The following is a 27,580-nucleotide window of genomic DNA, read 5'->3' on the forward strand; positions in this document are numbered from 1 at the left end:
TTTTCAACATTAGTTGGGGGTGTTATTTTACACACAATCCTTTAAATTTTTTTTTATTTTTGTAAAGCTCTTTTTTTTTTTATGGAATATAATAAAATTAGTATTCACGCATACATTTTTATGAATTTAGTTATGCTTTTTATTGCCATTTTATTCTAGGTATAGCTAGGAATGCTAATAAAATAGTTTATGGCCTGGTCATGTGGTATTCCTTCTGAACTGGGATGCATGGTGGAGAGGCAAAATATGCTTGAACTTGGCTAGTCCCAATCTACCTATAAAGGGAGCTTGAGGTTCGACACCAGACTCGAGCAGAGTTGTGTTTACTGAGCGCCTAAAGGCAGCACGGAAAACCTCCCAGATACCCCCTCCCTCACTGGTCCACACATGAGATTGGACCATACCGTATTGAAGATTCCATAAGCATGAAAGTAGAGCTATATAAAAGCTATAAGTTAATTTAATTTAACTGTCTTCTTGATGGTCCTTGTACACTGGCCTCTTTTCCATCCTGGGGAAAGTTTGGCTTAGGATGTAATAAACTTCAATTCTGAAGGAACATCTGAAATGTAAAAGAATCAAACTGTTTGGCATCAGAAATTTGTCTCCCTTTGAATGACTTTGTGGTAGTTCCACTGAAAGGAGAGCAATTTCAATGAAGCAAATTAAAAAGTTTTGTTTCATTTATAATTCATTTTACAAGATTATTAATACTTGTATCTCAATACTTCATGTAAAAAAAAATCAATTAACAGATGAGAAACGTCCAAAGTGTAACAAAGAAGAGTTCCAGTGTAAATCAACTTTTAAGTGTATCAGACGTGAGTTTCTCTGTGACGATGAAAATGATTGCGGAGATGGAGAAGATGAAACGGGATGTGGTCAGTGTTTTGCTTTTGAATTCAAAGTTACATTAAAAAAATACAACTTTCCTTTAAAATCTAAGAAACAAACCTCAGAAAAGAGTTTGATGATAAAATAAAATAAAACGTTTTTGAATAATTATATCACATCTTATTTTACATAGATTGAAAGGGGAGGAAGGCTGTGTGGGTGACATATTTCCAACCATTCGCATTCTTTTCATTGATATGAAATGATCCATAGTCGTTTCACGACTGAAGACAGCCAAGAAGGCCATAGATATCTAATTTCATAACTTTAAAACAACTTAATAGTTATTTATATTCATACTGGCTTGGTATTTGGTCATTCAGTATTTGTATCCTTGACATAATGAACTATTCTTTAATCATTTCTGTGCATATCTTGGCCTATGGGTTAGAACTGTGTTAACTTTGATTGTGTATGGAAGATTGTTACTTTTCACCCATTTCCCTATTCAAATGATGATCCTAATGAATGCCTCAGGGAACTGCCAGAGGGGAGAGTTCAACTGCAGCAGTGGAATCTGTATCAACAAGAGCTGGTGGTGTGATGGCGACTTTGATTGTGATGACCATTCGGATGAGGCCAACTGCAGTAAGGAACAGAAATTAAATCAGTCTTACTCTAAATATAAAACACTATTAAAATATCTATATCTATCTATATACATATATTTATTATATATATTTTTATCATTTTTGTAGTGAGTATTTTGGTTTCAAAGATATGGTTATTGCAATGATAGTACCAGTGCTTCTCTAATTGGCAGTTTTTTTCTTTCTGTGTCTTTGAAATGGTCCTTGAGAAATTTTTTTAAAAAGGGATTGGTTTTTCTTATATGGAACCCTTACAGTATGGGATAGAATTTTGTCTTCAAATAATTTTAATTTTTGCATACCAGCAAAGTCCCATATTCTTGCTTTAGTATCCCTGCTTCTGTCACTGCTCTGTATTCTGGTTATGTCCCCTTACTTCCACATTCTTCCCCTTAGGCTTGCATATTACTGGGTTTTTTTTTTTCTTAATTGGTCATTCAAAAAATAAACCAGGAAAATGTGATTTTCTTTCCCACTTCAACTACTTTTTGTTTTTCCCATTTCTCCTGTTTTTTTGTTGCTTTTTTTTTTCATCCTATTTTCTAGCTGATAAAAAGTAAGCTATATTTAGCAGTTGAGTCAACAGTGGCCATCATGAATTCACATTTGTGAAATCAGCTGCTACAAAGTAACCTGTTGTCTCCACCTGTTGCTCCCCCCAATCCCAACAATCCCCTTTCAGATCTTGTCAAGATGTTGAATACACTGCAGACCATTCATTCTTGTCGCCCTTGTTGGACACACCCACCCCTCTCATGACCCTAACACATGATCCCTGTAGAACATCTTTCTAGATAAATTGTTGGCCTATATACTGTTTGCTGGGGGTCACGGTGTTACAAACAAGATACAACTAAACTATTTCTTACTTCATTCTAGAGTCTTTAATTTTAGCTTTAGATAACTTGAAGTAATAAAAGAGGATCCAAATGGTTTACTAATATTGTATATTAAAACGAGCAGAAATATATGGCCTCACCTAACCCTTAGGTTCTTTGACCTTTGCGACACCACACATGATCGTCTCTCTTTGTTTTTGCCCTGGCTAGAATCTCTTTCAATGACAGGCTCTTCCATCGCTTTTTCTGCCTCTCCTTCTTTTCCCTGTAACTGTTCCATGCAGAAAGATTTTGTGAGCCCAGAGGACCTTGTGATATGACCTTATAGTTTGCATTTTCAAAGTGGTCAGCCGGTCATTGTGTGGCCCAATTGCCATCCTGCTTTGTTGCCATCCTGCTTTGGATTTTCTAATTTGTGAAACAGTCTTCGAGGTAAAAGTTTAAAAAAAAATCAATAAATGTTTTAAATTTTTTTTGTCTCCTGGAAGGTGGCGCAGGAGTTCTGACATACTTTACAAAATCTGCAAGCATGTCTGGAATATTCATACAGACTTTCATACTTACTTAGACTTTGGTCCTCCAGCGCTGTCTCCACAAAGCTCTGTCATTGGCAATGTCTGAAGCCTCCTCCCACCTGGTGTCCACTGCTCTGAGGTCCTCATTGAAGGTGTGGGGCCAGATAATATGAGGACGTCCCTGTTTGTGCTTTCCTCGTATTGGCCTTCATGTCATCGCAACTCTTGGTATGCGTAATTCATTTTGTCGCAGAACATGTCCTGCAAACCTCATGCGGCGTTCTGTCGCAGAGACAGAGACTTTCATAAAGATTGGTCAAATGGTGTTGATTTCTAAAAAATATGCACACATCCACAATTTGTTGTATATGTAAAATAAAGGAAAAGAAGATCTTAGCCTAAAATTATTTCTGGTTTAAAAGACAAATTAATATGAAAACTTATTTAGTTTATTTATATTTACATTTTTTGTTATGTTGATTTTGTTGACAGAAACAGAATTTCTGTTTCAGCTCTGTTGCCTTGTACTTCTGAGCAGTTTCGCTGTGACAGTGGCTTCTGCATTGACAAGAAGCTCCGCTGCGATGGCCAGAAAGATTGCGCTGACCATAGTGATGAGAAAGGCTGCAGTGAGTATTAGTTACATTTTCATCTCAAAAGTATGACTAGAATCTTGTTATGGCAGAAGGGATAGTTGTAGGGTTACTTTCATAAAGTTAGAATTTTTATTTTCTATTTAAGAAAGTTCTCAAGTCCACCAACTTTTAATGAGTATCTGACAAACTTGTTGGTCGTTGTGCTAGCTATATAACACCCATCAACTTAAACATGTTAAACACTACTTGAGCTGCCCTATACTTGTAGCGGTGCTGTGACAGTTTGCATAACCAAATCCGTTTACTCTATCCGGTCAGCCGCAGTACTTAGCAGAATATCAAGAGTGAGGCCGGTCCATTCTTTAACATTATCCAGCCAGCTTTTCTTTGGACGACCCATTCTTCATGTTGTCTCCACTGTATCTTGAAGAAAGACTTTTGAAAATGAGTCATATATTACAGTATTACAGAACCAGCTCAGTTTTTGTCTCTTCACAGTATTGAGGAGTTCCTTCTTTTTGCCAGCCAGAGTGTTGACTTGTAAAAATACAAACTTTTTTGTTTGTTTTTTTCTTGGTATCTAATACCCAGCAGTTATCTGTGGCATTTACTCTAAAAGGCTTAAATTTTTCTTTCAGCCTCAGTAATATCATTGTGAATATAATACTAATTGCCCCTATATACATTTTCCAGGGCCCAAAAAGTGTCGCTCAGATCAGTTCAGTTGTGACGGTGGGAAATGTCTTGGTCTTCACAAAGTCTGCAATGGCAGAAATGAATGTCAGGACGGCTCTGATGAATCTTCTTGCGGTAGGCCATGATAGTAATGATGTTTATTGCTTAGTTTTATAGCAGTCATTTATTCCTGCTTTAGCATCTATCCTTGCCAATTATAACTTCATAAATGTTGAAGCGTTTGATAAAATTCTTGAATATTTTTTTTTTACAGGGAATTAGTTATTTTGTTATTTTGAACTCTGTACATTGGAGAGCAGCCAGCTAACTATCCAAACCAGCCCTTTCATTTCACTCTTAGCAAAGCTAATGCTGTTCCCTTTCAGATTGACTTCAAGATGATTGTAGTTGCTGTTTCTGTCTTCTTTTGATAGTCTTGGTGATTCATTGCCACCTTGAACCTTGCATAGTTCTGTATTATTTGAAATACTTAGTCACTTTTTTTTGTCTGTGCCTTCACTTGGCCACATTGTCAAAATACAGTCACTTTTTTTTGTCTGTGTCTTCACTTGGCCACATTGTCAAAATACCTTCACATTTCTAATGAATTCTTACACAAAATTTTGCCTGTAATTCTTGTTATGATTAACATTCAAATTGGGGTCTATAAGTCTTAAATTCTCCATTTCGTATATCATTGCGATTTTGGTCTAAATAAACCCCAGGATGATCATCGCCATGTTATGACCCTGTGGTGATGCTGTAGGGGATTCTAGTCACATAAAGGTGAATAGTAATGCCATAGACTCTCTGGCCTGTCAAGGACAAGGAAGGCCGTATCACTACACTAGTTGTCTTTCATCTTTCACTGCACATTCTGGAATCAAAGGTTTTCCCAAATGCCCAGTTATATTTTTTTAACAAATTGTTTTCATGTCCAAACTTTTTTTTTCACTAAGTATCTGATTCTTTACTTCTCAATATTGAAAGATCCACTTATGGCATGTATTCCCCTCCCCCCCTTTTCTATCTCTGTTTCATTGTTATCATTGTTATTGGTGTTTAGATCATGTGACCTCATGTGCTGTAAACAATGGCGGATGTTCACACAACTGTAAGCCCACGCCTCACGGAGCCAGATGTTGGTGTCATCCTGGTTACAAGCTTGCAGACAATAAAACTATTTGCAGAGGTAACGTACCCCCGTCTTAGATGTTTTTTGTAGCTCAAGTTGCCAGTTAACCATTAGTCACTGTGTTGCAAAGCAAAGTTTACTTTTCATGTTTTGAATTTCCAGACATTGACGAATGCTCGTTGGAAGGAGCCTGCAGCCAAATCTGTCGAAACACTGAGGGCTCATTCCAGTGTTCTTGTGTGTCTGGTTATCAACTTAAACCTGACGGCAGAGGATGTAAGGCTTTAGGTGAGTAAAATATGGGTCAGGCTGAATTAAGTTAAACCATTAGGATAAAATGCTAGTTACGTATGTACTGATCTCTTTAGAAAATAAAAAAAAATGACTTGATCTGTTGATTATTGTTGAAAGTATATGAAAAATCGTACTGTGGAAACAGTTGCATCTATAAATCAGGCATTAGTCTTCTGTTATTAAACACTCTGCTCTGTTCCTTAGACCAAGGAGCCACAACTTTGCATTCCATTTTTGTAATTAATAATACTTTTTGAATGTATATGAAGACATAGGATATATTTATTTTAATACAAGCTTTACATACGGCTACGCCTGTTGATTTCATCCCAGGCTTGATATTGTTTATTATGGCCTGAATATACCCTCCTTTTATTTTATTTTTTAAATCCAATAAACTGGCCACATTTTAACTCCCCCTTCATATACTTTTTAGCCTGTGAAGCTATTTCTATTTGTACAACGAAATGAAACCTCCCACTCATTCTCTCCTTCTTTTTCTGTCTCTCTCATTCTTTCTCTCTCTCTCTCTCTCTCTCTCTCTCTCTCTCTCTCTCTCTCTCTCTCTGAAACCCCCTTTTTTTCACCAAGTCCAAGTCCACCATAATGTTCTCTGACATAGACTTTTGACTTAAATTGGAACGACCCACTTTAAAATGTCCCCTCCCCCCCAATACACAGCATTGAAATATTTAATATACGTGACCGAAAACCACACACGCGCACACACACACACACACATGTTCAGTTTTTACCTGCCCCTTTTTTTTATGACATTGACAACAGAGATGATGTAGTTGTTTTAACATGGTTCTGATCATGTTCATTTCAGCTTCATTTTCCCACTATTTGTTGTTCTTACATCCCTTCAGCAGTGAAGGTTATTACATCCTTGCTACCAATGGAGTTCATCTCAGATGGTGGTCTAAAGTGCATGCCATTTTGACAGAAGACTTCTTGACGCTTCACTTTTTTCATACTAGGTGGTGAGGCCTACTTGATCTTCGCCAACAGAGTGGACATCAGAAGAGTTACTCCTGACAAAACTGACTACACGTCCATTTTGCAAGGTCTGCAGAATGCTATTGCCTTGGACTTCCACCACCAGAAGGGTTTGGTGTTCTGGAGTGACGTGACTCTGGATGTCATCAAGCGAGCTCATCTCAACGGCAGCAATGTTATGGATATAGTATCCGATGGCCTGGAAAATCCAGGTTTGCTGTGACCTAATTTTATATTTTAATTCACTATTTTTTCAAACAAAAATAAATGTTTTGATCTGTGCTTCTTTATTTTAGTAGAACATTTTAGTCACTTAGTTTAGATAGAGTCATGTATTACAGACTCTTCAGAAACAGGAGCATATAAATAAATACATTTGCATGATGTAGTTTTCTTTCAATGTATTTCTGTCTTGCTTTATGTTACACATTTTATATACATTTAATTTAGGATTATATTCTTAAACTGAGATTTGAAGAAATGTACAATGTCTGCATTGACTATTGCAAAACTACTACATAGAGCTCTAGCAGTGGTGTAGCTAGGCATTTGGGGCCCGGGGGGGCTTGGCGTTTTTAGGGATCCCTGCATTTCGACATCATGACATGAGATAATGTACTTAAATATATTTATAAGTCTAAATTCCAATTGATACAGTATTTAAGTAAAAAAATTTTTAAAAATCATTATTATTCTTTTAATGAATAATACTGTTGTTTACTGGGGAGGTAATTAATGTACAAGTGACAAATGATATTAGCATGACATGGCCTAAATAGTGCTGATGGGCCAAAAACCTAAAATATCACATATCCATTAATATTGTCTCACGTCATGCTTTCTTTGCAGCATCTAGATCATCTCTCAGTATTTTTGACTCCACATGAATAGCAAGATTACGTGGCAGTGGCATAATATTTAATATTTAAAAAATTTAGAACATTCATTTGAGGGCCCTCCTCAAGTGGGGTCCAGGGAGGACTTAAAAATTTGGAAACCCCACTGCCCCACCCTAGCTACACCTCTGAGCTCTAGAGAGACAAGAAAATTGGTTAATGAGATGGGTTATAGTAATTTTAAGAACTGAAGCCAGCCATCTGTTCTTCCGGAGATAAAATGTCCATTTTCGTTTTATTTAAATGTGTATTTATTGTGTAGGTGGACTGGCTATTGATTGGATCCATGACAAGTTGTTCTGGACAGATGCTGGTACGTCCAGGATAGAAGTCTCGAATCTAGATGGATCTTCAAGGAAAGTCATCTTGTGGCAAAATTTGGAGAAGCCTAGAGCAATAGCTGCCCACCCAAGACAAGGGTGAGTCCATTTTAGATGCTTCTTACATGCTTTATAAACCTAATGGCAATGACTTTGATTCCACAGATTAAAGGATGAGTGCAGTGTTTCACATGACTACCCAGTTGTGACCTGCATATTATCCTGCATCTCGGGCAGACAAAGCCATTGTCTGCTTGCAGTCTGTTTACGTTTTCTTTTCTGTGCCTGTCTTAAATAATGGATTTTCTTTGAGTCTCAAATGTTTGTCCAACTGCCTTTGTCTCTTTCAGAGGCCATCTGCTACCGGCTACTTTCCTCTATCCCAGTGAGAGCGAAATAGCGTCTGAGTTGATTTTTAAAGTGCTTACATGGGCATCTCTGTTACGCCCTCCTCCTTTAAGCTCACCAAAGAAGACCATCTTTTGGCATGCGATCCATTCAGGATAAGTATCTGACAAAACACAGCTGTCGAATGGTAATTAGTTCTTCTATATCATGTTGCCAGCACAATGACCAACTACTTTTCCCAACTAATGTCAGTTTCCCATTTGATTAGGATATTCTAAGAATTTTAAGGTTCACAATTCCAGTCTTTACCTGGAATCAAACTCACCAAGCGCTGTACCTCTCAGCCACCAAAGTTCCTTTTGTAATAACATATTGTAGTGATTATTGTAATTTTTTAATTTTTATATACTTAAGAAGAAAAGATTTTGCTTTGATCCGGTATAAAAACTTTTTTTTCTTTCTCTAACTTTAAATAAAATTTCCCCTTTGTTTGTTGACAGCCAAATTTTCTGGACTGATTGGGGGACGACACCAAGGATAGAGAGAGCTGGTATGGACGGGAGCCTGCGGATGATATTGGCTAACTCATCCTTGTTCTGGCCAAATGGATTGACTGTGGACTATGCTGCAGAGAGGCTGTACTGGGCTGATGCCAAGCACCACGTTATTGAGTGTGCCAACCTGGACGGGACTCAGCGTAGGACTGTCATCAGTGAAGGTGTGAAATTATAGTAGTCACATTTTTTAAATTTTCTTTTCGTATTTTTCATTAGGCCCATGTTTTTCATTAAAAACCCACCAAGCAGCTCAGTTTATTTCTGTTATTAATCTAATTCTATATTTCATGGATGTTGACTATTTGATTGTTTTGACAAAGATAAACTTTAGAACTTTTTGTTTGGTTTTTAAACATTTTTTTTTCTCTCTCCGTTAAGTCTAACAATATGCCTTGTGTTGAGATAGTTTAAACCATTAATCATCAAAGATTGCAATATGTGTTGAGCTAGTTTAAACCATTAATCATCAAAGATTGCAATATGTGTTGAGCTAGTTTAAACCATTAATCATCAAAGATTGCAATATGTGTTGAGATAGTTTAAACCATTAATCATCAAAGATTGCAATATGTGTTGAGATAGTTTAAACCATTAATCATCAAAGATTGCAATTCTACTTTTAACTCTTTCAGTGCTTATTATTTTGATTGAAAAAAAAATTTTCCAGGATGAACAAAAACAAAATTTTACTATAACTAAGAAAACGTTTTTATTCTATTATATAACCTAACATATTTGATTTGATTTTAAAGGAAAATGAATTGGCAACAAAAGTGTAATACATGAAATAAATTATTTTAGACAATATTTGTTTTAATAAGTTTAAACTGAGAATTGAAAAAATGATAAATTGAAAGATATAACCTTATAATTCTACATTTCATTCTTAAATATTGAGAAATCACAAACCTTAACTCTATTAATCACTTTAAATTTTATAAAAAAGGAAAAATATACTAAAAAATTGTGATATAAACTAAAAAGTGGTACCAATAACACAATTTTGTCATTTTTTTAAAAAACATCTTGGTCCTGTATCCAATTTACAACCAAAACAAAGAACCATCACTCTTACCTGCAAAAAAAATAAAAAAAGAGAGAAATAATAAGTTTATACATTATAAAGATGATGAAACAAACATTGTATTCCAAGTTACTTGCTGAGAGTTATGCCTCACTGAAAGAATTAAGTAAATCTAACCTATTTGTAAAATTCTTTCAATTTGTACTGTACTGAACACATGTACCGGAAGCTCAAAATGGGAACCACTAAAATCTGCCCATGTGGAGTATCACCAGAAAATGCCGACCACGTCCTCCAAAACTGCTCTCTCTACGAAGAGGCCCGTATAAGACATTGGCCCCCAATAGAAAGAAAACTATATGGAGAGCTCCCTGATTTGGAAACCACTGCGCAGTGCATCTCATGTATTGGTCTAGTCATATGAACACTCCAACATAACAATGAGAACGAGGAAGAAGAAGAAGAAAAAGAAGTACTGTACTGGCTGTATGGTGGTTTTGTTCTTCAGTCCGAACACAACAATTCAGGGCTCAAATTCCTCTACTATCACAAAGATATACTAATTTTTCATCTTTACAGATACTAATTTTTCATCTTTAGAGAAGCTTCTGGAGCTATGAATTAATAAATGTCTATTATGGATACAACTAACTTCTTCGCTGGCTTACACTATTGATCATGTTCTTACATCCATAGGCCTGCCTCATCCCTTCGCTCTGACCATATTTGAGGATGAGCTATACTGGACTGACTGGTACACTAAGAGTATCAACAAAGCCAACAAGTTCAGTGGCAGCCGTGTTGAGACCATCAGGTCCAGTCTCTTCTTCCCGATGGACATCCACACTTTCCACCCGCAGAGACAGCCTCCAGGTAGAAATAAGACCTAGATTTGAATGTTTCAGGGATTGGGAATGTGGGCAACATTGGAATAGGGGGGTGGGCTGAAAACTTTTTTAAAAACTCTCATCAGGTCTTTAACCAGATGTCTAGCCTAACTTTGCCAGCCACCTGAAAATACTCTCTTTTGATTGGTGCACCTGATTCCAGGCCTACGTTCTGTTGGCTGCATATTTTTACTTCTCCTCTACTTGTGTTTTATGTTTCAGCCAAAAACCTGTGTGGTGCAAATAATGGAGGCTGCAGCCATCTGTGTCTGCCCAATGAGAGTGGCTTCACCTGTTCCTGCCCAACTGGATTAGTTCTTAACAAAGATAGAAAGAACTGTGCTGAAGGTGACCGTCTTGTAGTATTAGAAGAAAATATATAAACTTTGTATTATCAGAAGAATGATAAGCAATTTCAAAGATTTTGGCTGTTAAGTTGTTGTTTTTTTTTTTGGGGGGGGGGGGGGGGTTGTTGTTTTTTTTTGTTGTTTTTTTTTTTGTTGTTTTTTTTTTTTTGTTTTTTTTTTTTAGACTCCTATTCCTGTTAAAATGACTTTTGAGGAAAAATTAATTGTAACAAATAATAGTTTAAAATATATTACATGTTTGTATTTATATGAAAAGAACCAAAAAGTTTTATAGTTTTTTTTTTAATATTGTTAAAAAAAACTGTTTTCTTTACTATGTTGTAATGTTAGTTGTTACAATGTTGTAATGTTAGTTGTTACTATGTTGTAATGTTAGTTGTTACTATGTTGTAATGTTAGTTGTTAATATGTTGTAATGTTAGTTGTTACTATGTTGTAATGTTAGTGTCTTTATTATAAGACAAAAATAAATAGATCACATTTATAATTTCTCTCAACCTTCGTTTACAGTTATGGACACCTTCGTACTGTTCTCGACACAGTCTGACATCCGCAGGATTTCTCTCGATGTTGGAGAGCTCATGGATGTGGTTATACCTTTGGGTGGAGTCCAGAGCGCTGTAGGGGTTGAGTTTGACAGCATTACAGACTCCATTTACTGGACTGATGTTGGGGCTGACAGCATTGGCATGTCTTCATGGGATGGCAAAAATGAAAAGGTTTTTGGGTTTTTCTATATCAGCATTAATAATAATAATAATAATAAGGAGTTCAGTAGGCAAAGTAGTCCTAACTGTGATCTACATATTGTGATGCATACAAAACCGCTGTTGGCCAGTGGTCTATGGAATTTTTCTATGGCCATCTATATCTGTCTTTGTTAAAAGCTTTCCTTTGGGTTTCAACTCTTAGAATGGCTGCCTGGTCGTGCTGTTTGCGCGCTGGACTGTTGTTCAGAGTTATTGATGTTCCCGGGTTCAAACCCTGCCTGCTACCATCCCTTGTAGTCCTGCAGGTGGTTTCGACTAGGAAGTAAATCATCTTCAACTCTGTAGGAACATCCAAAACATGTAAAACATTTTACAAATCAAATCCTAGCAACCTTTGTAAGAGATCTCCAGCTGTGTCTCTTTTGGAAGCCCCTTGCTACCAGGTGTTTTTATCTCAATTCCAATTATGGCCGAATGGTGTCTGAGCTGGTCTTAAGTGTCTGAGGGGGAAAGCGGTCACTTCTGCTACACCATCCTGCTTAAAGCTTGCCAAGAAAGATTGCCTTTGGTATATGGTTGTCTCCCATATAGAATAGTTGCTGTCCAACAAAAGGCAATTCCTTTACATTGTCCACATTAATAAGTGCATAGTTATTGTGATGGGATGCGTGGTCAAAAGGCTAAGTACGCTTGAACTTGGCTTGCCTAGGCTACCTATGAAGGGGGCTCAAGGTTCGACACCCGACTCGAGCAGAGTTGTGTTTACTGAGCGCCCAAAGGCAGCATGGAAAAACCTTCTCCTAGATACCCCCTCCCCCACCGGTCCGCAAATGAGATTAGACCATACCGCTCTGAGCATGCTATAAGCATGAAATTAGCGCTATATAAAAGCTATAATTTATTTTATTTATTTATTTATTTATTTGTTTGTGAAACTTGCTAAGTCGTGTTCACATTTTGTTTTCTCTTTGACCAGGTTATTGCTAGTTCCAGTCTTGATTCACCGTCTGGCATCTCTTTTGATTGGGCGGCCCAGAATCTTTACTGGACTGATAGTGGTAATGACCGCATTGAAGTGTGTGCAACGCAGACCAAACTGAGGACTGTATTGATATGGAGAGACCTGGACCACCCCCGTGACATTGTGGTCCATCCACAGAGAGGGTTAGTTAGACTTGCTGTCTTTACATTAATAAATTTTTGTTACATTAAAAACATTCCGGCACTAGATTTAGGATCAATATCAAAACATATTTTTGTGGGACTTCTCTTTACCTCTAGGAAGCAAAACTTATTTTTATGTTATAGAATATTTACATGAACTTCCAAAAAATTTTTCAAGACATTTCATTCAGTTTTATATCTAATTGTTTGAAGTTTTTAAGAGTAACAAAAAAACTAAAATATCTTATTCAGAGTTAGGAGGCGCGGTGGCTAAGTGGTAAAGCGCTTAACTTCCAAACCGAGGTGTGGGGTTCAATTCCTGGTGAAGACTGGGATTTTTAATTTTGGGATCTTAGGGCGCCTCTGAGTCCACCCAGCTCTAATGGGTACCTGACATTAGTTGGGGAAAAGTAAAGGCCGTTGGTCGTTGTGCTGGCCACATGAAACCCTCGTTAACCGTAGGCCAAAGAATCATATCTGCCCTTTAGACCACAAGTTCTGAAAGGGGAACTTTACTTTTTTTTTTATCTTGTTCAGAGTTAACAAGTTACACAGACTAAATATGCAAAATAAATAGGTGTTAAAATAAATGAAAAAAATGTCAAGGAATCCCCGTATTGATGAAACTATAAAAAAATAAAACAAAAGATTAGTGTTTATTAAAAGAAAAAAAAAGTGCAGACCTTCATCAACAGATTTCTGAGAAATATCCTTAAAATACACTGGTACGACAAAGTAGAAAACTCCAAACTGTGGGAGATGAGCGGGCAGAAAAATATAGAGGTGCAGATCCTAGAGAGGAAGTGGAGATGGATTGATCACACCCTTAGAAAAGATACCAGCAACAGAGCTAGGCAGGCCTTGGAGTGGAACCCCCAGGGAACAAGACGCAGAGGAAGACCAAAAAGAACATGGGGACGCAGTATACTAAATAAAGCAGAGAAGACAGGAAAGAGCTAGGAAGCCATACAAAAAAGCTAGCAAGAGACTGTGGAGAGTGGTGTGTTTTAAATGAGGCCCAATGTTCTGTGAGGAACTCAAAGGAAAGAGGATGATGATGAAAAGAAATAAAACTAAAATGTTATTTAACCTTGGCTAGGCTAATAATAGAATATGCATCCTCTGTTTGGGACCCCTCAACTCAAGAAAACATTAAGAAACTGGAACAGACACAAAATAGAGCAGTGAGATTCATAACAAACGAATATTCACATTCGACTAGAGTAACACCTTTAGTAAAATCACTCAATTTAGAAAGCCATCAGGATAGAATACTCAAAAGTAAAGTAGCAATTATACATCTAACACTGAACCATAATCTTCAAATACAAAAACAAATACAAAATCTAATAAAATACTCAGAAAGACACAAAGATAAAGGCACATTCCTCGTTCCTTATGCTAGGACAAATTTGTCCAAATGCTCCTTCTTCCTTATTGCTATTAGAGCATGGAATGGGTTGCCTGAGCTAGCCAGGAAAACCAATGACTTGGCAGAATTTAATTAATTGGTTAACATGCATGACGCTTAGGACGTAATCATCTTCTTTTTTGAAGCAATGTCTGTTTTATTTAAGATAAGTTAAGTTGTTTACTTGTGGGTATTATTTATATTATTTTGGACCAAAATATTTTAGTTATCTTTATTAACAGATACATGTTTTGGATCAAAATATTTTAGTTATCTTTATTAACAGATACATGTTTTGGACCAAAATATTTTATATTTTAGTTATCTTTATTAACAGATACATGTTTTGGACCAAAATATTTTATATTTTAGTTATCTTTATTAACAGATACATGTTTTGGACTGAACTTGGTGAGTCTGCCAAGATTGAACGTGCTAGCATGGATGGCACTGAGAGGCAGGTCATCATTGGAAGCAACACCACTTGGCCAAATGGACTGGGTTTGGATTTTGAAACTGACCACTTGTATTGGGTAGATGCTGGGACACGGACCCTGGAGTCCTGCACACTGAGTGGAGGGGACAGAAAGGTAGGATTTGTAGGCATCAACAGAAGGGGACATAAGTCACTGTAGCTTAATGAAAGTTAACCTTTAACTTTTCTAAATTAATTTTCCAATAATATTAAACAGGCAATCATTTCCACTGGACTTCAACATCCCTTTGGAGTCACTGTTTTTGGTCAAGTTGTGTACTGGACTGATTGGGACACAGGAAGTATCCACTACGCGGATAAGACCACTGGAGGAACGCAAGGTGTAGTGGCCTCAGGCTTTGGCCAAATCATGGACTTAAAGGTGTTTCACCGGAAGAGGTCACCAGGTGAGGGATACATTTTTAAAATTGAAATTTGAAACATGATGGTGGAATGGTAGAGCTTTGTGGGAATAAGCTAAAAGTGTTTAATTCAAATCCTAATAGAGACCAGGGTTGTTATTATTATTTTTTTTTTTTTTTTACATTTTTGGCTAAGTTAAACTGTAATGGGTCACTGACTTATTTAAATTATAGTTGGTAGTCTTTGTGTCGACCATGAGTTTCAAATATAACAGAACAAAAGTCAATTGCAGTCAAACAGAATTTCTATTGGTTTTAACCAATAAAATTATATTGTAATAACCTAAGGGAGGCAGCTCAATGATAAAGATTTTTATTTACATGGGGACATCATCAATATATAGAACATCTGCCTTGAGCCTCTTCATGAGCTCTAGACTTGGGCAGAACTTCCTTATCTTCTCATGTCTCCTTTCTAGTCTAGTCTCTAACAGTGCGCACCTTCTGCACTAGCTTGAATGGTGATGTGCATGGCAGGGTTATAACAATATTATCTTATAAGATTTTAAAAGCTTATCTCAAAATGATGAGTCCTATGTTGGATAACTGTGACAAGTAGCAGGCATCCTTCCTGCCTACACTCTCTTCTGCTGAGTAAATGTGAGCTGCATTCTTTAATTTATTATTCTTCATCCCCTGTGAAATGGTGGCATTAAGTTTGATAGCCCTTTACACAACTGTGCCACATGTAGTGCATAATTTCAAGAAACAGGGGTTGGGGAAGTGGCTGAGTGGTTAAGTGATTGGCTTCTGAACCTGGGGTCCTGTATTCGAATATTGGTGAAGACTGGGATTTGAATTTTGGGATTTTTAGGGTGCCCCTGAGTCCACCCAACTCTAATGGGTACCTGACTTTAGTTGGAGGAAGTGAAGGTTGTTGATCGTTGTGCTGGCCACATGACACCCTGCTTGTTATTGTTGGCCAAAGAAACACAGATGACCTTAATATCATCTGCCCAATAGACCCCATGGTCTGAAAGGGGAACTTTTTTTTTTTTTCTTAAGGAACAAAGGCAATAAACTAAAGATGCAATGTATTGTGACACAGACATTTATTTACAACAGATCTAAATCTTTAGTTAAGACTCATATTTATAATTTTGTTTTGGTCATAAAATGTGTAAAAGCACATCCGTTTGATATCTAAAAGAATGATTCTCCATTTGATGTTTCAGTTGTCACACCATGCAGCCAGGGTAATGGAGGTTGTAGCCACATCTGCCTTCTTAACCCAAGAGGTCACACTTGTGCTTGTCCGACTGGAATTATCATGAGCAGTGATGGTAAACAGTGTCAGTCTGGTTAGTGAGGACACTTTCAATGTTTTTACAAGAACATCTATGTGTTTAAATAGAACATCTATGTGTTTAAATAGAACATCTATGTATTTAAATAGAACATCTATGTGTTTAAATATGCTGATATTCCTTAGTGGTTTTTTGTTGAGTTCCCCTTGCTCAAATGGGTACATGTTATCTAAAGGGGATGAAAAGCTGGTTATTCAGTGTTAGACACATGACACAATCCTTGTTAACTCTGATCTTCAGACTCTCAAGACAATCCTTATTATTGTTATAATGCTATCTGTTGATGCTGGAAACATCAAAATTTACTTTTAAGCTGGTAGCTCTAGAAGGGAAATGTTTGACCTTGTCTTACGCAGCACTGTTTAAAAATGTATTTATATTGAGAGAAATGTTTATTTGGTTTCCTATCAGTTCAAGTCGATGGCACTCTGATTTTTATGCTTTCAAAACAATTTTCTTAGAATCTGTAAAGATTTTGGTGAATATTCAAATGAATAATATTAACAATAAAACCCAGAAGATTCTTTTTTTTTAAAGTGACAAAAGCAAAGTCGATTCAATCATTTGTTTTTTTATATTTTCTCTGTCAACTTAAAGTTGTTGGCAATGTTTAAAGCAAAGATCTCCTGATTTCCTTATGCACACACCTGTTCACCTTACACACACACCTGTTCATTATGTTGATATAGTTTTCAACTTTAAAATTCCTCTAGCAAGTTTATCTGCAAAGTTGTGTTGAGGTCACTGACTATAACCCATGGGTCCTTTTTCTTTTTAGAAATGAGGAACTTTCTGATTTTTACAAGGCGGCAGGAAATTCGTAAAATTTCTCTGGAAGTGGAATACTTTATGGATGTGGTGATACCAGTTGGAGATCTGAAGAATGCAATAGCCATCGATGTAGATGTGGTAGAAGGTAAGCCAGTGTTTTACTTACTCGAGGAGAAACATTCAAACAGTCAAAAATTTGTCAGGCATTTATGGTTCATGAATAATTTAGAGGGTTCAAACCCTACTACAAATCTTAATGAAAAATACTACTACTAATAATAATAATAATAATCTTTATTGTCCGTATGGAAATTTGTCTTACAATTTGTGCATTACACCAAACAAAAAACATTATAACTATAAGAAACCAAAGTGTACATTCACACCAGACGCACTCCTAATTTACATGTGACAAAGTTTATATCAAATTGTTCTTATTTAATAGTAAACCTTGGTATCTAAAAAGAATTGGCTTTATAGTAATACAGTGTTTAGAACAATTCAATAATAATGTTTCGAAATGAATTTTTTTTTTTTCAAATATACAAATCTCTGAACATAACAAGGGAAAATAATCAGTCCTAAGCCTACTAATTAGTGTTATCTAATTGTTAAATTTGTTTGTAAAGCGTTTCTTAATAGTTTTTTTTTTTTTTGTTTTTTTTTTGTTGTTTTTTTTTGATAACCTGTATTTCTTTTTAAATTAATAATGAGGTTAGGGAAGTATTTGTATTCAATTCTAAAACGAATGTATTATTCACAGGTAAAATGTATTGGACCGACACCTGGCTAGATAAAATCTCCAGAGCCAATCTGAATGGCTCCAATGTGGAGAAGATTATAGAGCATGGCATCCACACAGCAGATGGTTTAGCTGTGGATTCTGTTGGACGCAAGCTCTACTGGACAGATGATGGCCACAACAGAATACAGGTTAATTACAGCAACTAAGAATTTTTTTGTAAATCTTGTTACATTTCTTGTTTGTTTCTTAAGTGACACCCCTAACTTAAAGAACATGACAACTTGGGTTCAATTAGTATGATACACAATTAACTAATTTAACTCTTTCTCTCCTTAATAAATAAATAAATGATGGCTTTTATATAGCGCTACTTTCATGCTTAGCTGCCGCAGAGAGAAAATCATATCTGTTGTAGATCTACCTGCCCTAAAGCCACACTGCGACTCTGGATAAACACGATCTGCCAGGATCTCTCTGCGGCAGCTACAGGAGAAGAGCAGAGAACAAAAGTAGCCCCTCTTCATAGCTTTTATTGATTTGACTAAGGCCTTTGACCTTGTTAGCAGAAGCGGTCTGTTTGCTGTACTAGAGAGAATCGGCTGCCCAAATAAGTTAAGAAAACTAGTGTCAGCTTTTCACGAAAATATGCAGGGCACCGTTCAGTTTGAAAGTTCTTCCTCCAGGCCATTCTCCATTAAGAGCGGTGTAAAACAAGGATGTGTACTGGCCCCTACACTATTTGGCATCTTCTTCTCAGTCGTACTATCCAGTGCTTTTAAATCCCTGGAAGACGGAATATACATCCATAGCAGATCCGATGGAAGGCTCTTTAACCTGGCACGTCTTAAAGCCAAAATGAAAAGGCGTCGTATCTTGATAAGGGAGCTGCTGTTTGCAGATGACGCGGCACTCGTATCTCACTCACAAGGAGGTCTACAGAAGCTAGTGAACGCCTTAGCAGCTGCTTGTCAAGAGTTTAGCCTTACTATAAGTCTCTCCAAGACCGAAATCCTGGCACAAGACGTCGCAGAAATACCTATAATACAAATTGGGAACCACACCCTTTCAGTGGTGCAGGAATTTACCTACTTGGGTTCAACAATTGTCAGTAACCTAGACTTAGACATCGAGCTGACAAAAAGGATAGGAAAAGCTACCACAGCATTGGCAAAACTCTCCAAGCGCGTCTGGGAAAATGGTAAATTGACCACAGCGACCAAAATCCTAGTCTACAACGCCTATGTTGTGAGCACTCTCCTTTATGGCAGTGAAAGCTGGTCAACATACATGTACCAAGAGCACAGATTGAATAGTTTCCACTTGCGCTGCCTGAGACGCATAATGGGCATCTCTTGGAGGGACCATGTCTCCAATCAGGAAGTTTTGAGATTGGCCAATATGAACAGCATGTATGCTCTCCTGACACAAAGAAGATTACGCTGGCTCGGACATGTCACCCGCATGCCAGATGGTAGAATCCCGAAAGATATCTTATATGCTGAGCTTGTGGAAGGAGTCAGACCCAAGGGCCGCCCAAGACTAACATATAGAGATGTCTGCAAGCGAGACATGAGAGCCTCAGGCATCAGTGAAAGTATGTGGGAAAACATAGCCAAAGACCGGAGTGCATGGAGACAGACTGTGCGTGCTGGGACAACCCTTGCTGAGAACAAAAGAATTGAAGCGGCCTTAATCAAGAGGGAAAAAAAGAAAGCTGCCCTGTCTGCTAGCCCTGAATCAGAGGCACACACATGTACGAATTGTGGCAAAGTCTGCCGTTCTAGAATTGGCTTGATTAGCCACACCAGATTCTGCCCCGTCTCAAGATTAAGCCAAAACCAGTGACTCACTTGGGCGCATCCATTGCCTTTCGAGACAAAAGGAGCCATATACATCCATATATACTTTCATGCTTATAGCATGCTCAGAGCGCTTTGGTCCAATCTCAGTTGTGGACCCAGTGGGGGGGGGGGGGTATCTAGGAGAATGTTTTTCCCAGGCTGCCTTCAGGCGCTCAGTAAACACAACTCTGCCCGAGCTGGGTATTGAACCTCGAGCCCCCTTCATAGGTAGCCAAACCAAGTTCAAGCGCTCTTAGCAGTACGCTTCCCATTGACAATGTCAATGTTGATTTGACCCCAGGAAAGTAAATTGATTTTTGAATTTATTAACTTTAATTGTTGTGTGTTGTGTAAAAAAAGCATGTATTCTCCTATTATTCAATACCAAGAGTAACATTTTCTGATAACAAACAAAAAAGTTATGAAAGTTTAATCATAACAGGATAGTGAAATACAAATGAGCAAAATGAATAATACTATCTGAATGAGGAAAATAATTACGGAGAGAAAGAGTTAAACAAATTAACAACCAAATACTGTAAAATCACTAATACAAAATTTCTGTATATCCATTGTAGTGTACTGAACTGTACCACTATACTGAACTGGACTTTTACTGTACTGGTCCCTTTTTAAATAGTATCCTAAAAAGCTGGTACAGACCTTTTGAGATGCTTATGTATTGTGTTCATATTAGTACATTCCCAAAGAAAGCCAATTATCATGCTTGACCACTTGCATTACGTTGCCTTTGTCACATGTGTTGGCTGGTCACTCTATGAGTGCCTCTAGTTCATTTTTATTAATATTAAGCATGCTTGACTAGATGGACACATGAAATGCTTAGGACGTAATTATCCTCTTTTTTAAAGTACTGTCTGTAATCTATGAGATAAGCACTAGGTTCCTTGAGTAGCTGGAAATGCTGAGGTCTCCTTGTTTGCACTTGAAACTTTGGATGATTAGTTCACTCATGCCTTTTCTATTTATAGAACTTTTCTGGTTTTCTGTTTGAGGCTTTAATGCAAGGGACTTGTATCTGATCAATATTTAGCTTAAAATTTAGGAGTTGGGCTGGGTTTTATATCAAGATTAGAGTTAAGTTTAGAGTAGGTTAACATTGGACTAACATTATTTTATTTTAAAATATTAATAATAATAATAATAATAATCTTTATTGTCTGTAAGGAAACTTGTCTTACAATTTGTGTATTACACCAAACAAAACATTGTAACTCGAAAAAACCAAAATGTACATTCGCACCTGGCTCACTCATGATTTACATGTGAAAAGTTTATATCAAATTGTTTCTATTTAATGATTTGATTGCCAGGGGAACAAAAGAATGTTCGTTTCTGCTTGTTTTTGCTATCAGTATCTTGTATCTCTTTTGTGATGGTAAAATCACAAAATCCTGACCCAAAGGGTGATTTTTTATTTCTAGAATCTTTTTAGCTTTTTTATGGATGTTTGTCTCAAACAGCTGCCCAAATGGGGTTTGCTTTTTGCCAATGACTTTACCAGCAGCATTTAGGATTCTATGGAGTTTATTTTTATTTTAAATGCTCAGGTTGCCATACCAGGCAGTCATATTAAAACTTGAAATATTGCAGATGTGAGCATGACAAAACAGACAAGGCCTTTTCACGAACATCAAACGAGGACAGTTTTCTTAGTAATCGTAATCTTTGCTGTCCTTTTTTGCTGATACTATCAGTATTTGCAGTAAAATTTTGTTTATTGTCTAGGATAGTATCAAAGTATTTAAAAAGTTTGAACTATTTCAATAGTCTCTCCAGCTACAGAAACAATATCATTTTCCTTCTTTGATTATCATTTCTTTGTTGTTTTTTTTTTACATTTAATAATAAAAAATTATCGTTACAGTATTTTTCAATGTGTTCTATTTCTTTGAAATATTAGAGAAATAAGATAGTAATTTGTTCTAATGATTTGGTGACACCAGCTTACAAAGTACATCCTTTTGTTTCACTCTAATTGACAAGTGCCAGACCTTGGCCTTTTGCAAGAGTGAAACCTCCCGGCATGTAAAATTTTAATATTTTCCTTTAATTGTTTTGAACTAATTTGATAGATCTGTTCCTCCCAGGTAGCTAATCTTGATGGCACAATGGTGACTGTATTGATCTATGAAGACTTGGACAAACCACGCGCCATTGCATTACACTATGATAAAGGGTAGGTAATTCTCAATCAATTCTGTATTATTAATTACAGGTTCAAATCGTACTATTCAAGAAATAAATATTTAATTATGAAACTTAAGACTATTTTTGTTTTAATGCTTTTATCTGTTATAGATACATATTTTGGACCGATTGGGGCTCAAACCCTCGTATTGAGAGGGCAGACATGGATGGTAAAAACAGGCAAATTATTATTTCTGAGGGTATTGAGTGGCCCAATGGTTTGACCATTGACAGACCAACTAATAGAATTATTTGGGCGGATGCAAGGAAAGAGGTAGCATGTTTTTTTATAATCACATTATTAGACTAGTCTCATAACTTTTATGTTGTCAAAACACACTAGGCCTGCATGTTTTAAACAGATTGATAAGTTACAGGCTGTTTATTGATTCAAGGCATCCAAATCTTCAAACTATATAGTTGGTCTAACTCAGTGTTTCTCTAACCTTTTCTTTAACTGCTTATTGATTGAAGGCATCCAAATCTTCAAATTGTATGGTTGGTCTAAGTCAGTGTTTCTCTAACCTTTTTTTAACTGTTTATTGATTCTTCAATGAAATTCTTAACGCTTTCAGAGAATTAAGCTAGATTATTTCATATTATTTAAAATAGAAAAAAAAAATTAAACCTTTTTCTAAATTTAGCATTATTATTTATTTTTAAGTATAAAACTAAAATTAAATACAAACATTAACATTTGGAAAAATAATGTTTAATGACTTTGATGGTACCCAGTATTAAATTGTGTCCTTAAGGAAAATTACTTTTGATATCAGGCTTGATATTAGTAATTTGAACTCTAATATCTGATGTGGTTCAAGCTTTTGATATAGTTGCAACATATGGAAAATCTTACTTTGCACAAATAACTTGTATGAGTGAAACTAAATAAAATAATGAGACCTTCTTTTGAAATCTGTCTGTTCAAGCCTTACAGAACACTAGCACAGTTTGGGAAATATTGGTTTAAGTAATAGTTTACAAGGTATTGACACTAACTTCTTGTCCAAGTAGTAGTTTACAAAGTATTGACACAGACAGCAAGAAGTTGAATCATGTTAGTAACAGAAAACTTCTTCTGTATGTTTCTGAATACATTCAATTTGTATTGAGGACTTTGAAATTTGTTAAGTTTTTGCTTTGGCAAATTCTCTTATAGTTTTGGTCATGTTGCTGAATGAAATCTACTTCACTTGCTGTTTCCATCATGTAAAACCCCCTTTTAATACAATTTGTATTGATAGGATTGGGAAATTTCTGATTGTGTTGTCTTGCTACATAATGGATTTGATCTTGTACAAAAGAAAATGTATTCTGCTGTTATCTGATCTCCAGTTGATAGAGTGTGCAGATCTCTCTGGCAAAAATCGACGTAAGCTTGTGACCAAGGTGAGTCACCCCTATGGCCTGACCGTTGCGGGTAACTCCATCTACTGGACAGACTGGAGGGAAAGTTCCATTCATGAGGCCAACAAGAACCTGGTGGCCAACGTGACTAGGATTAAAAATAACTTGCATGGCATCATGGACATTCACGCTGTCCAGTTTGACGGCATACGTAAGTTTTTACCCGCACATACACACTGACTTTTGCTCTGTTTTTTTGTTTATGTATAGCATGGCCTTTCATCTATTAACCTACTTTAATTTTGTTGTCGGTAGAGGGGCTGGTTCAGGAGAAGAAAGAGTGGGTAAAAAATTGGAATCATATCAGAATATAGTTTTAGAACTATGGGCTCTATCTTTCAACAGTTTGAACTCTGTGTTATGTCTAGGCTTTGGTATGAGCCAAGTAGTTACCCCCCACACCCTTCCCTTACCCAATTTAAAAAAAATAAAAGTAAAGTTCCCCTTTCAGACCTTGCTATCTCTATGGCAGATGATAAGGTCATCTGCTTCTGTGGCCCTCGGTTAATGGGTAGTGTGTCATATGAACAGCACTACGACCAACCGCCTTTACTTTCCCCAACTTAAGTCAGGCACCCATTAGAGTTGGATAGACTCAGGGGCGCCCTAAAAATCATGAAATTCAAAATCCCAATCTTCACTGAGATTTGAACCCAGGTTCAAAAAGCTAAACTTTTTACCACTCAACCACTGGGCTCCCCTTCCCAAAAATATATATAAATCTCAAAAAGCTTCAAACAATGTTTAACATTTTTAGACTTTGATTAGCCTACTTCCAAAGTTAATTTATTATTATGAGGTGGCAGGGAAACTGTAATGTCTATTGCTGTACACAAATCCCAATGAATAGTGATACAGAAGTGTTCTGTCTACAATAGCTTCAATTTAACTATATGAACTTTTATATCTTCCAATTATTCTGATGACTTTTTTTTTTCATTTTGTATTTTTGCTTTGTGTTCTAATGAGATTTAATTACAGCATTTGTGATCCGCAGAGACCCATGTGAATCGCTGTGGTAAAAACAACGGAGGCTGCAGCCATCTCTGTCTGCCAAATCCAAGGGGAATTTCTTGTTTGTGTCCGACTGGCATTCTGATGAAGGAAGATGGAAAGACTTGCAGAGATGGTAACTTTGTTTTCTTTGTTTCAACGCAGATGTTGAGATAAACAGCTTTGAAAAGAACAAGAAAAGTATCAGGAAGACTTAATCCTCCTTTTTTTTTTTCCCATCGTTATACACATATTTCTAGAGAAATTATGTTATTAATCACATGCCAAATCTACAAAACTTTTGTGTAGGTCAACATAAATTAAAATGTTTAGTTTTTAAGTTAAGCTTTAAATAAAATTTTCTATTGAAATTGATCCACAACTTAAAGTCTCCTGAATCTCTAGTTTTTATTATTAAATGAAGAAAATGTAGTGGAAACTTTTTTGTGTGCTAAATAAAGACTTGGCTTCTGAACCCAGGGTCCTGTGTTAGAATCTCTGTGAAAACCAGGATTTTGAATTTCGGGATCTTCAGGACGCCCTTGAGTTCACCAAACTCTAATGGTTACCTAACCACCGAACTTTAATGGTTACCTAACTTAAGTTGTGGAAAGTAAAGGCGGTTGGTCATGGTGGTGTCCACATGACAACCTGCTTGTTAACCAGTGGCCACAGAAACAGATGATCTTAAGGCCCTATAGATCGCAAGGTCTGAAAGGGGAATTTTACTTTTTAAATAAGGATCACATCTTATAAATTCTGAATATATCTCTTATACTTTATATATATAATTAATTCTAATCTCCAACCTGAAATTACAGGGTAGTCTTTACAAATATTGGGAAAAGTTCACTAAAATTATAATTCTAAGGCCAGAATAAGTCAGAATGATGTTGCCCACATATCAGTTCCCCCCTCTCCACACAGCTGATGTATCCAAATGCTCAGTAAGTGCCGAATCAGTTTGAGATTAGCTGCATTGTAGGCTCTGCCAAGGTGTATCTAACTGAAATTCACTTTTATCACCAAAGGGTTCAGTGAAAACATAAGTAAACAGAAAAATAAAATTATTGAAACATCAATAAAACCAGGCTTGACAATTTTTATCCCAATTGATAAGATGTTTTTAATGACTTAAGTTTCTTACTGTAAAAGTCAAATCTTTTTTTTTTATTATTATTGAATATAAGAACAAGATTGTGATTGGCTGCTTTTTTTACATACCAGCTCCAACCAAGTATCTTCTGTTTGCTGCAAGGGAGAGCATCCGGCGTATTTCCTTGGACACTTCGGATTACACTGACGTCTACTTGTCCTTGCCTGATCTTCACAATGTCATAGCCTTAGATTATGATTATCATGACAACATGGTCTATTACACAGATGTCTATTTAGATGTCATCAGGTAGTAATGCCTTAAATATCTTAGAAACAGGGTTGACCTTACAAATTTCAGGGCCCAATTTAATAGATGCGTGCAAGGCCCCCTCTTGTAAATTTTTTTTACAATAACAACTGTTACTTTAAGGCAAATCATTATACCAACATTTGTTATACAACATGCATAGCAAGCCTGTTGTTTAAATAAATTTAAGTCAATCATATGATAGACCTACACTAAATATGTTAACCTTTTAAGTCAAACATCTTTAAAATCCTGTGACGAGCCATGACTGATAGTGATTTGCTTAATGTAAATTGCGGGGGCCCCTTGCAGGTGCTGTTCCAAATTGGAGAAATCGGCCTAAGGCTGATCCTGCTTAGAAGTAACAGACTAAGAAAATAGTTCTATCTTGTTAACATTCTAAAAATAAAAATATATAGACTTGGACATTTTTTCCAAAACCTTTTCGTTAAGGAAACACTTGGTGCAATCTGAGTATTTAGCGGAACACTTTGATAATTTTTTATAGAGATTAATTCACATGGTGACCTACTAGTTAATTATTCCAGTAGCTCGTGGAACAGTTATTCAGGCCTCGCTGAACACTAAGATTCAGTGGAACACAGTTTGGGATACACTGGACTAGGCTACTTAATTTCTTCATTCTCATATTTAACTAGCTAAGATACCCGGCATCGCTCTGGTTGATTTTAAAAAGAAATAAAGATTCTAAAATAATGACTGGTAGAAAATATATTTCATCAATAACAACACCTTCAGCAACATTAACTTGACATAGAGCTTTTGCTCTGAGACCAGCTGTATCTGATCTAAAGAGGGCAGTTTAAATGTTTAGGGTAATAAACAGTGAAGCGTGGTCGAGAGGCCAAGTGCGCTTGAACTTGGCTTGGCTACCTAGAAGGGGGCTCGAGGCTCGACACCCGACTCAGGCAGAGTTGTGTTAACTGAGCGCCTAAAGGCAGGACGGAAAACTAACTCCTAGATACCCCCTCCCCCCACTGGTCCACAAATGAGATTGGACCAAAAGGGCTCTGAGCATGCTATAAGCATGAAAGTAGCGCTATATAAAAGCTATAATAATAATAATAACATACCTTACATTGATTGATAAGAAGACAACCTTTGATACATTTATTCAATATATTAGTTTAATGTTTTAAATTTTTGGCTCTGCCTGTGTGCAACTTATCATGATATGACTTTTCAGGCGAGCATCACTGAATGGCAGCCAGTGGCTTGAAAACATTGTGCTGAAAGAGTTGGCAACAACTGATGGATTAGCCGTGGATTGGATTGCTCGTAATCTTTACTGGACAGATTCAGGTACTTACTTTTTTTTATTGTTTTTTACATTTTTACAACATAATCAAGATAAATACAAAGACTTGAGGGGGGGAGAATTTTAACTAATATAATATGTATATGTCGTTACTGTCAGAAGTTTGTTATGTATTTTATTCTTATGATTGTACAATGTCCCTGTAGGTCATGATGTAATAGAAGTCTCAAGACTGGATGGGTCCAGTAGAAAGACAATCATCCAGCAAGGACTGTTTGAGCCGCGTGCCATTGCTTTGTTTCCTAAGAAGGGGTCAGGCTTAAGAAATTTTTTTTTAATGCCAATAATTTGTTTTGTTTTTTTTTTCATTGGATAACTTGGGACAGTCTGTAGTTTTTGGTTATTGATGGGATCACTCAGTGTAAACATTTTATAGCTTTAATGTATGTGTAAGTTTACTTTTTGTATATCAGTAAAAAAAAATAAAATGAAATATTAG

At 36.4% G+C, this 27,580-nt stretch overlaps 1 protein-coding gene across 3 annotated transcripts in view; it reads left to right on the forward strand.

Annotated features, from left to right (window-relative positions):
- The window catches only part of LOC106073702 (low-density lipoprotein receptor-related protein 4-like), a 90,457-nt gene that overhangs the window by 45,479 nt on the left and 17,398 nt on the right, over positions 1-27,580 (forward strand). For all 3 annotated transcript variants that reach the window (XM_056043603.1, XM_056043605.1, XM_056043604.1), the window contains exons 6-30: positions 756-881; positions 1,372-1,482; positions 3,351-3,467; positions 4,128-4,244; positions 5,176-5,301; positions 5,407-5,532; positions 6,522-6,752; positions 7,699-7,855; positions 8,605-8,822; positions 10,382-10,558; positions 10,795-10,920; positions 11,451-11,659; positions 12,627-12,814; positions 14,614-14,815; positions 14,918-15,107; positions 16,298-16,423; positions 17,208-17,345; positions 17,964-18,133; positions 21,898-21,986; positions 22,109-22,271; positions 23,333-23,555; positions 24,402-24,533; positions 25,625-25,802; positions 27,010-27,125; positions 27,288-27,393. In XM_056043603.1, coding sequence (XP_055899578.1) covers positions 756-881; positions 1,372-1,482; positions 3,351-3,467; positions 4,128-4,244; positions 5,176-5,301; positions 5,407-5,532; positions 6,522-6,752; positions 7,699-7,855; positions 8,605-8,822; positions 10,382-10,558; positions 10,795-10,920; positions 11,451-11,659; positions 12,627-12,814; positions 14,614-14,815; positions 14,918-15,107; positions 16,298-16,423; positions 17,208-17,345; positions 17,964-18,133; positions 21,898-21,986; positions 22,109-22,271; positions 23,333-23,555; positions 24,402-24,533; positions 25,625-25,802; positions 27,010-27,125; positions 27,288-27,393 — 3,862 coding nt within the window. The remainder of the gene's footprint in view (positions 1-755; positions 882-1,371; positions 1,483-3,350; positions 3,468-4,127; positions 4,245-5,175; positions 5,302-5,406; positions 5,533-6,521; positions 6,753-7,698; positions 7,856-8,604; positions 8,823-10,381; positions 10,559-10,794; positions 10,921-11,450; positions 11,660-12,626; positions 12,815-14,613; positions 14,816-14,917; positions 15,108-16,297; positions 16,424-17,207; positions 17,346-17,963; positions 18,134-21,897; positions 21,987-22,108; positions 22,272-23,332; positions 23,556-24,401; positions 24,534-25,624; positions 25,803-27,009; positions 27,126-27,287; positions 27,394-27,580) is intronic.

The sequence above is a fragment of the Biomphalaria glabrata genome, chromosome 10 (assembly GCF_947242115.1).
Source record: "Biomphalaria glabrata chromosome 10, xgBioGlab47.1, whole genome shotgun sequence".
NCBI lineage: Eukaryota > Metazoa > Mollusca > Gastropoda > Planorbidae > Biomphalaria > Biomphalaria glabrata.